The sequence below is a fragment of the Carettochelys insculpta genome, chromosome 15 (genome assembly GCF_033958435.1).
Source record: "Carettochelys insculpta isolate YL-2023 chromosome 15, ASM3395843v1, whole genome shotgun sequence".
Taxonomy (NCBI): domain Eukaryota; kingdom Metazoa; phylum Chordata; order Testudines; family Carettochelyidae; genus Carettochelys; species Carettochelys insculpta.
The window spans coordinates 15,647,378-15,661,260 of record NC_134151.1 but is presented as its reverse complement, the minus strand read 5'-3'; the positions used below and the strand labels follow the sequence as shown (position 1 = coordinate 15,661,260).

The 13,883-nt window shown below is 56.4% G+C and overlaps 1 protein-coding gene across 1 annotated transcript; it reads left to right on the top strand.

Moving 5' to 3' along the window:
- Window positions 1-4,216: 4,216 nt before the first annotated feature.
- Window positions 4,217-11,760, top strand: PCYOX1L (prenylcysteine oxidase 1 like). The gene is made up of 6 exons (XM_075009877.1): window positions 4,217-4,452; window positions 5,855-6,061; window positions 7,044-7,218; window positions 7,437-7,648; window positions 7,832-7,972; window positions 9,961-11,760. The coding sequence occupies exons 1-6, from the start codon at window positions 4,335-4,337 to the stop codon at window positions 10,617-10,619; spliced, it is 1,512 nt and encodes a 503-aa protein (XP_074865978.1). The 5' UTR covers window positions 4,217-4,334; the 3' UTR covers window positions 10,620-11,760.
- The last annotated feature ends 2,123 nt before the right edge of the window (window positions 11,761-13,883 follow it).

Here is a 13,883-nt window from a genome sequence, read left to right as displayed (position 1 = left end):
GCAAGTGCTGTCCTTAAAACGTGCCAATGGCTCCTCCAGTCTTCTGTCAAATAGCCAGAAACGAGAACTCCTGAATGAGCATCGCTCTGCTCTGACCAGTGTTGCCGTGTCTGTTGAGATGTTGTAAATAGGAGAGAACACACATCAATAATACCAGTGTGAATGTCTGCAGTCAGTGGGCTGCTGTCTCCAAATTAAACAATCACAAGTGTGCCAGGCGGAAACTCGTGGCAAATTGAAAAGCAACGTTCAAGGTCCAAGTTTGTCATCCACTGTGACCTCTGGCAAGGAGTGAATCAAGGCTGTCCTTCCGCAGAGGGCAGCAGATCCCAAGATGCTCTGGAGTATTATGGTAGCAGATAGGATGAATGTCCCTAGGGGGTGCCAGATCCTGACTGCTGCCCTGACAAAGTCCCAGCTGCCCGTGCTGGTCGGACATGTTCTCCCCTGGCTGGGCAGGCCGGCCTGCACTTCATGAATGCTCGTAAGTAAGCTGGAGCTTTCAGCCAGCTACAAGGAAGGGTGGGGCTTGCTGCAGAGACCTTCTCCCTCCTTCCAGAGAGGAAGGGCTCTGAATTAATCAGTTGTACACCTCCAATTTACCTCCACATTACAAAGACTGGAGCCTCTCAGTACTTCAGAGGAGGAGTAAATTGTCGTTCCCATAGTTCCTCTCGCCCTGTCAGCTTCACTCTGCACCTCCTTGGAGCAGAGATGGTTAATCAGACTGGAGGGGAAAAAAAATAAAACTTGCCTGTAGAGGCAGGGGATGGAATGTCCCCCAACCCTGCCCACTTCATTTCACTGCTGAAAGTGGGGAAATAGTCCATGCTGCACTGCCTACCATCCCTGAACAGTGGGTGTATTGGGGCCTTGCTCTACAGGGATATATGTTGCTCACAACCCACCTATGTGATGGATGCTGGGGATTGCTGCCCATGCTGAATTCCCTAGCTGTCCTGCCACTGCTCTTGTGGAAAGGCAGATGCTGGCTCTACCTTCTGACCTCCCAGGACCACTCCCAGAAGCTGCAGAGAGATGAAATGTTTGCTGTGGTGTGAATTGGAGCGTAATGGAAGCTGGTTAGACAGTTGGGCCCAAAAGGTAGTGACCGATGGTTCAATATCAGGTTGGCGATCAGTTTGAAGTGGAGCGCCCCAAGGATCAGTTCTAGGGCTGGTATTGTTCAACATCTTTATTAATGATCTGGATGAGAGGATGGACTGTACCCTTGCAACGGCACAACCAATGTGGTTTCTCCATAGCCATATTGAGATGCCTAGAGCTCTTCTGCAGCCACAATAAAGAACAGCAGCCAGTAACTGTGAAACTGCTGGCCATATCCTCGCATGCCATCTACATTTCAGTGCAGTGGTGTCACATCAAGCTGTTACGAGGGAGACCACATCCTAATGCCACCCAGTGTCTCCAGATAAAGAAAGCAGATCTCAAGATGGGTATAGAAAACTTAGATAACAGCATTTCATCTGCCAAGCAATGACTTATCAATAGCTCAGGTTGTGGAATCACCATTCTGTGATGAGAAGTCCAGTGACACCCTACAGACTAACAGATATTTTGGAACATAAGCTTTTGTGGGCAAAGACCCACTTTTGCTCCAGAATATGTTAGTCTATGAGTTGCCACAGGACTTCTTGTTGTTTTTGAAGATACAGACTCTGATACATTCTATAATGATTGTTTTCACTTTGCTACTGTTTTCTGTACAATCTGTCTGGTTTGTAACTGCTCCTGTCTGCTGTATGATTAATTTTGTTAGGTGTAAATCAGTTAAGATGGTGGGTTATGATTGGTTAGGTAATTCTGTTACAGTAGCTTATGACTGATTAGTAAAATTATGCTAAAATAATTGGTCAAGGTACAGCTAAGCAGGACTCAAGTTTTACTATTTAAACTGGTGTCCATGAAGGAAAGAGCAGGAAGGGAAGAAGGATGGAAGAAGGAATACCTTAAGGAAAAAACCTGGGAGGACTCATCCCCCAATAACAGCACTGCCAGACCCTGAGGTGCGGCAGCCAGCATCCAGAGAGTGACTTTGTCTGTCCCAACTGGAGAAGTCTGCCTGCCTTGTCAGGATTGGTGAGCATAGTACTCTGTGTTTAGCATGTATTCTGCTTTCTTGGTAATTGTGAATTAATACAGAGTAAGAATATTACTGTGTAAGGCTTTTTTCAGTGGCACAGATCCTGCAGACTTGCAGGGAATTACGCCCTGAACCTTAGGAACTGGGTGAGGGTGGGAGTTTAAATTAACAGGTCCATGCCTTGAGCCCTATGGATTGGGTAACGTGTGTGTGTGTGTGTGTGTGTGTGTGTGTGTGTGTGTGTGTGTGTGTGTGTGTGTGTGTGTGTGTGTGTGTGTGTGTGTGTGTGTGTGTGTGTGTGTGTGTGTGTGTGTGTGTGTGTGTGTGTGTGTGTGTCCCTAAAGTGTGGAAGGGAACAAGAACTTTGTGTGGGTAACACCCTCAGTAAAGTTGAGGATGACACTAAGGTAGGGGGACAGGTGGATAATGTTGGAGGGTAGGGATAGGGTCCAGAATGACCTAAAGAAATTGGAGGATTGGGCCAAAAGAAATCTGATGAGGTTCACCAAGGACAAGTGCAGAGTCCTGCACTTGGGCCAGAAGAATCTCAAGCATGGTTACAGGCTGGGGAGCCACTGGCTAAGTAGCTGTGCCGCAGAAATGGGCCTAGGGATTACACTGGATGAGAGGCTGGATATGAGTCAACAGTGTGCCCTTGCAGCCAAGAAGGCTAATAGCATATTGGGTGCATTAGGAGAAGCATTTCCAGCAGATCTAGAGAAGTTGTTGTTCCCTGCTATTCAGCACTGGTGAGGCCTCATCCGGAGTATCTCGTCCAGTTCTGGGTCCTCCACTATAGAAAGGATGCGGATGTATTGGAATGGGTTCAGCTGAGGGCAACTAAAATGATTTGGGAGCTGGAGCACATGATCTATGAAGAGAGACTGAGGGATTTGGTCTTATTTAGTTTGCAGAAGAGAAGACTGAGGGGTAATTTGATAGCAGCCTTCAACTTCCTGAAGGGTGGGCTCTAAGGAGGATGGAAAGAGACTGTTCTCAGTAGTGATGGATGGCAGAGCAGGGAGCAATGGTCTGAAGATACAGAGAGAGGTGTAGGTTGGATATTAGGAAAAACTGTTTCACCAGGAGGTGTTACCTAGAGAGGTGGTGGAATCTCCAGCCCTAGAGGTTTTCAAGTCCCAGCTTGCCCAAGTCCTGGCTGAGATGGCTTAGTTGGCGTTGACACTGCTTTAGACAGAGGGCGACTAGATGACCTCCTGGGGCTGGAAGGGACCTCAGGATTCGATGCAAGCAGGAAGCAGCTGGATGTGTGTGTGAATTCATGAGCATCTCCTAGGAGGGTGCTGGCAGGGCGGCTCCCAGTGCGCCTGTTTCCAGAGCACCCCACCATGCTCTGGGCACTCAACACATTTCTCTGCATTGTGTTTATGGCAGAGTCAGGCCCATGTCCTGCCTGAACACCCCACCCGGAGGCGTTCCACGGGGTCCGGGTCACGCCGGACCCCTGGCTAACCAAGCAGTTGGAGAGAGGAAGGCGGTAAGCACCAGCAGAGGGCGACGGGGTGGGTGCGCTGTGGCTTCGATGGGGTAACTTTGGCACCGGGGCAATTGAACAACGGGACTGATGCTGCATTTCCTTCATGGCCTTTTCCCGTTTGCAGCACGGAGGGAGGGATGGGATGGGTACCTTCGCCTGCCCGGGAGAGGGATGGACGGCGGGATGGGCACCTCCCCTGCCCAGGTGATGGAGGGATGGGCAGGCTGGTCGAAGGCCCGGCTCGCTCAGCCCGGGGATCGGGCAGTGAAAGCGGGCACGCGCCCAAGGGGCCAGAGCAGCCCCTGATCTCTGAGCTGGAGGCGGCTGGGTGGGCTCTGGCCTGACCTCCGCAGGCTCTGGGCCCCCGGGCCGCTTTGCCAGACCCGGGGCCCTGCTGCGGCCAGCCGCCCGCTCCCTGCCGCTGGGGCCCGCTCGGCCCGGCCCGGCCCAGGCCGTTCTACGGGGCTCGCAGCCAGCCGGAGACACCCAGCCTAGCGAGGAGCGAGCCCGGGGGTGTGCCGAGACAAGCGGGCGGGGAGGTCGCTCTGGGGGCGCGGTCCCTTTAAGACCCCCCCCGACACGCCCACACAGCGCCGCGTGCTCGGGAGCCGACGGCGCCGCAGCCGCCTGAGCTCCGCGCAGCACAAAGGAGGGGCGCTGCAGCGGCCGCTCCGCTCCCACCGCCGGGCCGGGCCGGGCCGGGTCCTGCCTTCTGCCGCCGGCCCGCCCGCCATGGCCGAGCTGCGGCCGCTGCCCCGGGCCCTGCGGCTCCTTTCCGCTATGGCCGTGGGGCTGGCCCTGGCCGGTCCCCCCGGGGCTGGCGCGGGGGGCGCCCCGCCCGGCAAAATCGGTAGGAGCTGCGAGCCCCCGCGGGGAGCGGCCGTGACACCGAAGCCGGGGCTGGACCGGCGGCCGCTGCTGGGCAGCGCTCCGGGGCGGATCGGCGGCCGGGCTGGGGCCTTGGTGCTGCAGCCTGAGCCGCGGGGAGACGCCTTGCAAGGCTGGGGCCTCCCGCGGGGCCGGGTGACACCCACGTGGGGATGGGGGAGCGGGCGGGGCGGGGGGCGTTCCGCGCCTGCCCGAGGCTTGCAGTGGGGGCGGGGGGGATATTCCCCCTGCCGAACCCCAAACCGCACCCCGGGCTGCGGCTGTCAGCACTGGGCAGCGCTGGTGGAGCTCTGGCCTGGGCCGGGCCGGGCTCCGGGCACGCGGCTGTCTCATGCGGCCCTGCGCGTTGGGCTGCGGTGGGGAGAAATAACAGAGCATCCCGGGCCCGTGGCGCCACGTGCCTTGGAGCCGGGTTTGCTCAGAGCCCTTCCCCAGGGCCACGTTGGGCAGGACTGGTCCTCGGCAGGCAGGTGATGGGACCTGGCCCTCTGAGCCTGGTGCTGGTCTGCCCCTGCCCATGGCCACAGCCAGCCCTCCCTGCCCGAGTCAGGGCAGGTTGGCGGCGTGTGTTCATTTGGTTGCTTAGTGGAGTTAGCCTCTGTGGGAGAGGCCCTGGCTGCCAAGGGTTTGTGCTGATGCGTCTCTGGTGTGTGAGATGCTCTCCCGTGGGAACGGAGTAATGGACGTTTCTCACCCTTGTGTCCCCTCACCGTCCTGTGCTGGTCTGGAGTTTCCAGCGTCTACCCCCATCACTCAAGTGCCTTTGCCCTTCCCAGGCCTGTGACTGATTTTGCTGCATGGGAAGACCTAGCCACAGTTCAACCCCATCCCAGGTTCTCACCTGTGACTAAGGCTGGGGGAGAGTGGACTGATACTCTGTGAGGCCTGGTCCAAGCTTCCTCTGGCCTTTGCCAGGGTCCCCTGCCTGTCAGCTCTGCAGTGGTCTGGCCTGTCATGGCACAGCAGAAGCGTTCACAGCATCAGACCTCACAGAGTAGGTGGGGTGCGAAGAGGTTTTTGTTACATTAAACAAACAGTATCACTCTACAAACCAGTTATCTTTTGCCCCCTTCCCCTCTAAGCAGGGACAATCTGCTGTGCGAACAGATGGAAAACCTGATTCACCAGGGGTCTGTCAGCACAGAGCGCGGCATGCAGGCTCCCGGCCCTGCACTCTGATCACCGTGCTCTCCGTGTGGTGTGGTGCGTGGGGATGGCCCCTGGCGCTGGGGTCCATCCGCTCTGCCTCTCCCTGCCACAACAGCCTCCTGCACCTGCTGCGCGGCTCTGCTGTGCCCATGGGGAAAGCTGCTGTGTGAGCGTCCTAGCTAATGGGTCTGTCTCCCTTGTCTCCCCCCTGGCAGCCGTGGTGGGTGCCGGGATAGGTGGTTCAGCAGTGGCCTATTTCCTGCAGCAGCACTTTGGGCCCCAGGTGCAGCTGGACGTGTATGAGAAGGGCAGTGAGGGGGGCCGGTTGGCCACTGTCACCGTCAACAAGCAGCAGTATGAGTGTGGCGGCGCCTCGATCCACTCGCTCAGCCTGCACATGCAGGACTTCGTCAAGCTGCTGGGTGAGTGCTGCCCTCCCCCTCCTGCACGCTGGAGAGGGAGCCGGGACCCCTCTGGCCGTGCCTCTTCCCTGGAGCTTGGGCAGAGAAAGCTCCTGGTGCTGATCCTGCTCCTGGGGGTTGCAGCACAGATCCCCCTCCCCTCTGGACAGCTTGGCCTCCAGTCACGAGTGGGGTGGGGATAGGAGCTCACCCTCACCATATCCACCAGACTGATGCTCCATCCCAGTGCCATGAGCCCAAGGCGGGCCCTGGCCTGAGCTGTGTCCCTTCTGAGCTAGAGGGCCAGGGCATTCCAGGGTCAGAGGGTGGGCGGTGTTTGCTACACTCCAGACCTATCACTCCCTCACCATGAGGGACATTGCAGGACTAGGATAGCAGAGGGGCCACAGGTCAGGCACATGGAGCACAATGGGGGCCTTGTGGGCTTTGGGTGTGGAGAAAGGGCTGTGAGCAGGATCAAGGTGCACTGGAGAAGCCATAATCTGAACCTCAGAGACAGATTCTCCTGCTCCTCAGTCCCAGACATGTTAACCCCACTTATTTTGCATCCAGAGTCGTGACCTTGTTCCTGTTCAGCCAACCCAGAATCAGCGTGTGCCCCAAATTCGTGACGTCTCTGTCACACACCGTGTCTGTCCAAGGTGCCTTCGTCCTGAAGATCCCCCAGAATTTCCCCCTACGTGTAATTAGAGTTGTGACCCATCCAGGTCTCCAGTTCTTGGAGTTTGGAGAGGTGCGGACCTGGGGTTTGGTTTGGCTCATGATGCAGAGAAGAGCCCGTGACGAAATCCAGCTCTGGAGCTGCACGTCACTCCTGCCCCATGCATAGGGATGGTCAGCTGTGGCCTTGCCAGCGCGGAGGCCCCTCAGTGGTATCTGTGCGTCCGGTGAAGGCTTGTTGTCCTGATGCTGCCCCTGCCACCCCCGCATTGCTTACCCCAGAGATGTGGGCGCAATAGCGTCTCGCTCTCGCCCTCTGCAGGCCTGAGGCACCGCCGAGAGGTGGCGGGGAAGAGCGCCATTTTCGGTGGCGAGCAGTTTGTCCTGGAGGAGACGGACTGGTACCTGCTGAACCTCTTCCGGCTCTGGTGGCACTACGGGATCAGCTTCCTGCGCCTGCAGATGTGGGTGGAGGAGGTGATGGAGAAGTTCATGAGGTATGGAGCAGCTTGGCAGCATCAGCCCTTCTAGGGGGGAAGGAGAGAGCGTGGGTGTGGCCGTCCTTCCCTCTGCCCTTGGCTGCAGGCTATGCCTGATCTCCAGGGGACTGTCACCAGGTGGCCAAGCTGAGAGAGGGCTTCTCCGTGTCTAGGCTCAGACAAGGCCAGGATGGGGGTGCACGTTGCTCCTGACCCCTTCCCCTTGCGTCCTGCAGGATCTACAAGTACCAGGCACATGGCTATGCCTTCTCCAGTCTGGAGGAGCTTCTGCGCTCGCTGGGTGGTGAGACCTTCATCAACATGACGCAGCGCTCGGTGGCTGAGTCCCTGCTGGAGGTGGGCGTCACCCAGCGCTTCATTGACGACGTCATCGCAGCCGTCCTGCGCTCCAGCTACGGCCAGTCGGTGCTCATGCCAGCCTTTGCAGGTGAAGCCTGGATGGCTGTGCCTGTGCTGCCTTCAGGCTCCATGGAGCCAGAGTTGGGGCTGTTCAGTGGACCCGGAGATGTTTTGGGGCACCTGAAGCCAAAAATGTCTTGGGAGCAGGCCCCTGGGGGAATACCTTGTCCCTTCCATGAATGAGTCTAATGGTTCCTGTTCCATTCCCTAGGGGCCATGTCTCTGGCAGGGGCTCAAGGCAATACCTGGGCTGTGGAAGGTGGCAACAAGCTGGTGTGTTCTGGTTTGCTGAAGCTTACAAAAGCCAACGTGATCCAGGCCCGGGTGACAGGCGTCACTCTGCGCAGCTCAGGTGAGCCAGCCGGGCCTCCTGGGGGTGGACCGTGACATTGGGGATTGTATGTCCGCCATCCACCCGTCAGCCTGAGGCTGTAGGGCTGGGGGCCTGAGTGGGGCAGGGGCGTCTCTAGGTTTAGTGCGGGACCCGCTTGCCTCTGGTTTGAGGAGCATGAGCAGAGCAGTGGCGGGAGCAGAGAACAGAAGTGCTCAGAAAATAGCAGGTCTGGTGGCAGGATGGAGAGGGCCAAGTGGCCTTAGATTCCCTTCTTCTCTTCCTGCCTTCTGCCCTTGCCAGTTCCCCCTGCTCTGCCCATTTGCTCCTGTTTGTTCAAGTGGATGCCTTCCCCCTGTGCTGTCCTGGTATCGTAAAAGATCAGTGGGACCGGGTGCCTGGGGCAGGCCACTCTGAGACTGCCACAACCAGGGCAGACTGCAAGGAACCTGGCAGAGAGTCCTCAGAACTCTAGTGGATGATTCTGCAATTAGCTACGCCACACCAGTAACACAAGGACCTCTGCTGTACCCCACTGATTAACCAGCAGACAGACATTCACCCGTGGGCGTTCCCTCCCCGCCGGACAACCACCTCTGACATAACCAGTTCCCCATATGTGAGATTTTACCAATTCCGAAGGCTCAGACACTTACCCTCAGGCCAGCGTGTTTCTCAGATCTGATTGAAATATTATACTGTCAGCCAAGCCTTGGTAAACCAACTGAAGATTTATTCACAAAAGAAAGGAGCACGATTGAATGGGTATCTTGTACATAGAAGTGATTTTCAATGTTCATGGACCAGGATAATAACAGAGATGCGTTACCTGCTGGCTTGCAAAAGTCTCTCTAGAATTATCCCAGAGGGTTAGAATCCAATTGTCTTTCCATGCGTTCTCAGGGTTTTCCAAATGACTGTTTGGCAGCTCTGTGTCCCACCCCTTGAATTTTCTCTGTTCAGAGTTCCACAGACAAGTGATGAAAGGATCAGTCCAAGGTTTCTCTCTTTAGCTCTCTAGGAAGCCTACAGGTCTCCTCACAGAAATTATCACAGCAGGGCTTTTTCTCTGTGTAAGGATAGGCAATGCAGGTATTTCATGGACCACTGCTTTGAAGTTAGTCATCTATGCGCACACAGGTTATCCAGTTACAAGCCAGTCATTCGTTACAAGAGAAACAGATAAGCTGAAGAAAGCATAAATCATGTTATTAGTTTCACATCTTTGATCTCAAGGTTAGCTGAACATGGTTGCACACACAAGGCAATTAAGATATAAAAGAGAATTGGCATCTGCAAGGTAATTTGGTTACATAGTTGAACTTCTGACAGGGCTCAGTTACTCAGACAAACACAGTTAGTGTCTACCCTGGACTTCTGTTACCACAAATGAATGGGTTGGTGATTTCTGGTTTAGTCCATCTCTTCTGAAGTTCACATACAAGTGAATTGTCAAGGTACCATTGTAATGCCTCTTGTTAAGGTGTTATGGGCCGTACTTAGGTTGACTGCTCTGCTTGTGTCACAATCCACCTGGCCTGGTCTGTTGGTGACTCTTTTCTGTCTCCTGCACAGTTTTGGCACTGCCTCCTACATCACTAGTCAGCGGCTTTCTCTGTTGAACTAGATGAAGCCGCCTGTGGCTGGGTGGGTCTGTGGCAAGGCAGAGAGGTGAAATTGGGGGGCTGCAGTGCAGACCTCACACTCCAGTGACCCAGTGTTGCCCAGCTGCTTTGTGGTCTGCTAGGTGACTCCCCAGAACTGGAATGTCTTGTATGAGATCTGGTGGGAGTCCAGGAAGGCTACAGGTCACCACTGAGGTACATTGGCAGGACTGAGGTGTGAGGGGGAACAGGTCTGGTTGAAGGCAGGGAACGTTCCAGGCGTTGCTTGGCCAAGGCTTGTTTTCTCAGTGCTCTCCTTGTCTGATCACTGAATCCAGTGGTGGCAAACTGTGCTCTGGGTCCCAGGCTGATAGTATTGTGAATCTTGAGCTGTCCCTTTTGCAGATGGCAAAGCCCTATACCAAGTGCACTATGAGGATGATGAGGACCAAGGCTCAGCGTTCTACGACATGGTGGTCATTGCCACGCCGCTGCATTCTGGCAGGAGCAACGTCACCTTTGAGAACTTTGACCCGCCCATCACTGACTTCCCAGGTTCCTTCCACTCCACCATCACGTCCATTGTCCATGGCTACCTCAACTCCTCCTACTTTGGCTTCCCTGACCCCAAGCTCTTTCCCTTTGCAAGTGTCCTCACCACCGACTCCCCTGACCTCTTCTTCAATGCCATGGAAAACATCTGCCCCGTCAACATCTCTGGCGTCTTCCGGCGGAAGCAACCCCAGGAGGCTGCTGTTTGGCGGGTCCTTTCACAGCAGCCCCTGGACAAGCAACAGCTGAAGACCCTCTTCCGCTCCTACTACTCAGTCCAGGTGAGGGAATGGCAGGCTTACCCCCACTACGACGCCACCAAGAACCTCCCGCCCATCATCCTCCATGACAACCTCTTCTATCTCAATGGCGTGGAGTGGGTGGCCAGCTCCATGGAAATGGCTGCAGTGGCAGCTAAGAATGTGGCACTCTTGGCCTACAACCGGTGGTACCAGGACTCGGAGAAAATCGACCAGAAGGACTTGATCCATAAGGTGAAGACTGAATTGTGACACTTGAGGGGGCTGCTGGGGAGTTTTCCAGGCGCCTCTTCATTTACTAGCCTGCTGAGAGTTTGTCATGGGGGGAGAGACCACTGGATTTCTGGCCACAAGGAGAGGAGGGTCAGATCAATGAGCTCCTTAGAGGTTGTTGCTGTCAGTAATGCCATCCCTGCACCACACTGCAGAATGTCTGGGAGTGATTGCCTGTTACAGACACCAATACCCAGACTGCTTCTCTACCCTGCTGGGGTGGTGAGGAGGAACCCTAAGCTCACTACCAGGGAATTACCAGCCAGGCCCCATTTCAGAGCCTAGGTCCTGGCAGGGCTGTGCATCCTTACACCCAGTGCTGAAGGGGGAGTGTGCAAACCCACTTACCTGTTGGGACTTGAGCATGGGATCCCATGCAACTTTCAGGAGCTAAGAGCTGGTGAGGTCAGAGCAGAGATGGGGCCAAAAATACATGACCACCTACCCTGGGCCCGGATCCAGAGGTGGAAGGTGGTTCTTTAGTACGTCCCACCTGGAAAGACCTAGCTATCCTATGGAGCAGCACTGAGTCTAGGAAGCTGCCTGGCCCCAGCATTTCCTGTGTAGCACTCCAGAGGGTGACAGTGCGGTTGAATACCCTGCACTAGCTGCTGGGGTTATCCTCAGTCCTTGCAAGGCCATTGCTCAGTGGAATCGGTTCTCTGCTGGGGTGTGGTTGTCTGGCTGTGACCGTGGCTGTGCTGGGTGTCTATAGGGCTGGTGGCTCCCTTGTTAACCAAGTCCATGGGTTCCCCTCCAATCTCCATCAGGCAGGGAAGGGATGGGGGGAGCTGCCAAGTAGAAGGGGTGGTGCTGCAGCAGCTGCAAGGCCTGCTCCCCTCCCCTTCTGTGCATGCGTGACCCCTCTCGGCCCTGCTAGCCCCTCCAAGCCCAGGCCTTGGGGACAAAGCATGGTCAGGTGGAGCTGTAGCAGCTGTCAGCAGAGGGATGGCTACTCAGTCTAAGGTGGCTTTCAACCTTCCTCGAATTGTGCCCTATGACCCATAGAGTGCCAGTAACATGGAGCCAGCCCCCCTGTCTGGGATTGTCCAATGTAACCTAGAGGGAATTGGGGCCATTAATACATTGATTCCAATAAAGGGGATTCTGCTGGAAATAAGTCAGCCCTGGGTCCTGCTGTGTGGCTGGGCAGAGGCTAGATCAGCTTTGAAGAGCACATACTTTCCTATGCACCCAGCCTTCGGAGCAGCATGTCTGTGTCAGCTTTGGCAACCCGGTGGGCCCTGTCACAACATGCCCTGACGTGCGGCTCAGGTGCCCCTGGGCAAGACTGGCATTGTGTCCCTGGGCCAGGCGGGGGGCAGCCTGGCTGTGCTGTCTAGAAAGTTTAAGAGGCCCCCACCGGCTCAGAGCTGCTTGGGAGATGAGTGAAAGCTTCCCTGGCCTAGAGCAACATGGCCTCCATCACCTCAGCTGCCAGCCCTGTGGCTCTGTTAGCGGCTGGACAGGCCCTGCAGTAACAGAGATGCGCTGGTTAGCAGCCTCCCCCCTTGGGGAGAGCTAAGGGATAGTTGGTGGGTGGCAGGGAGACGAGAAAAACGTTGGCTTCCGCTTCTGGCTCCGTGAGGAGCGGCCAGTGGCTGGATGCAGGAGGTGGCCAATGAGGAATTATATAGGACTATACAGCCGAACGAGAACCTGCTGCAGAAGATTATACAACGCAAGTCACAGCTGTTGGGGCATATCTGCAGAATGAGCAACAAATGAGAAGGCAGACCCTGGTACTCAGCTTAATGGACGGTTGGAATGGGAGGGGCAGACCCCACAGAGAGTGGGTAGGTGATATAGTACGTTGGTGCAGAGCTGGTCTGCAGAAACTCAGCTCCTCTGCCCTGGACAGGGAAAGATGGAAGGAAATAGGGAGACACCAGCCAGGAATGGGCGCTGAGCCCAGGGTGGGCAGTGTTGATTGCAGGGGTGTCTAACACCCTGGAGTTGATACACTAGCGAAGTAGATGCCGAGGAGCTGTGGTGGTTTGGCCGAGGAGCGGTGCCTGCAGCTTGGGGTAAGGAATGCACCGTGTGCCCAGCCGCCTGGGCAGTCTCCGAACTTCAGAGCAGAGCAAATAACCTGTCCCCTCACCAACCACCAGTCCCATAGGGCGAAGGCCCTAGGGGCAGTGCCTCACTTCTGACTTTCCCCATGGAAGCTCCCAAGCTGTTTGGGTTGGTGGTATCCTGGCTGTACCCAGCTGGGCCGGGCTGCCTTGGGGGTACAATGACTGAGGTGAGGTGATGTCTATTACTCCTCCCTTTGGGAAGAAAGTCTTACCTCACAAATGGGGCCGGCACTCTGCACCAGGGCTGCATGGCCCGAGGCTCTGACCAAGCCTCCTTGTCCCTCTGTGCGTCAGTGTCCCCATGCACTGACTGAGAACCAGAGCTGGCTGGTGCAGGTGAAGCAGTATCACTCAGCCTCTGAGCTGGCCCCAGCCTGGTTTTGTCCACGCCCTGAGCCACGGGGGTAGCTGCAGGAGACCCTGCGCCGTGGGAGGGGAAGGCAGGAGCTGGAGCTGGGGCTGGTGCTTTGGGTGGGGAGGGGAGGGATGCAGCAATGGGCTTGGGAGAAGCTGGTAAAGGTAAGTAGCTCTGATCAAGCCCCCAGGAGGGACTGACAGTCCCAGGGTGCCAAGGGCCAGTCCTGGTCTAGTGCCCGGAGAGCAGCCAGGAACCAGCCCCTTGCCCATGCTGCCTCGCTCACTTCGGTGTGAGGCCACCACTGTGCCTCGAGCACCCAAGGCGTCTGCTGCTCGGCTCCTGAGGGCTGCTACCCTCCAGCAGGGGAGGACAGGGCAGCCTTCTCCAGGGGGCTCAGGCTCTGCCCCTTCCCCATTGCTGATTTCTGGGCTGGACCCACCGGCTGCCCTTGAAAGGCAGCAGAAGCCCTCTGACCCTTGGCAGCCAGCCAGGCTTCCCCCTCCAACCCAGACCCTGCTAGCGGGTTACACTTGGGGCCAGGCCCTGCCAGTGTGGCACTGAAATAAGGCATGTTCCTCACAGCCGGCGTTTCACAGGCAATGGCAGCTGCTGTGGACTTAGCTGTGCCCCATCGCCAGGGATCAGCTGCTCGCAGTGGCCCACGGCAGCCCCAGCAGCTTGGGATGAGGCCAGAGATTCATAGAATTGGCTGGAGCGAGCTGGGGCCAGCGTGCATTGCATGTGCCATCAGCTACAGCCCTCCTGCTGCAAGGCTAGCCTAGCCCCACCGTGGCTCTCCGGTTC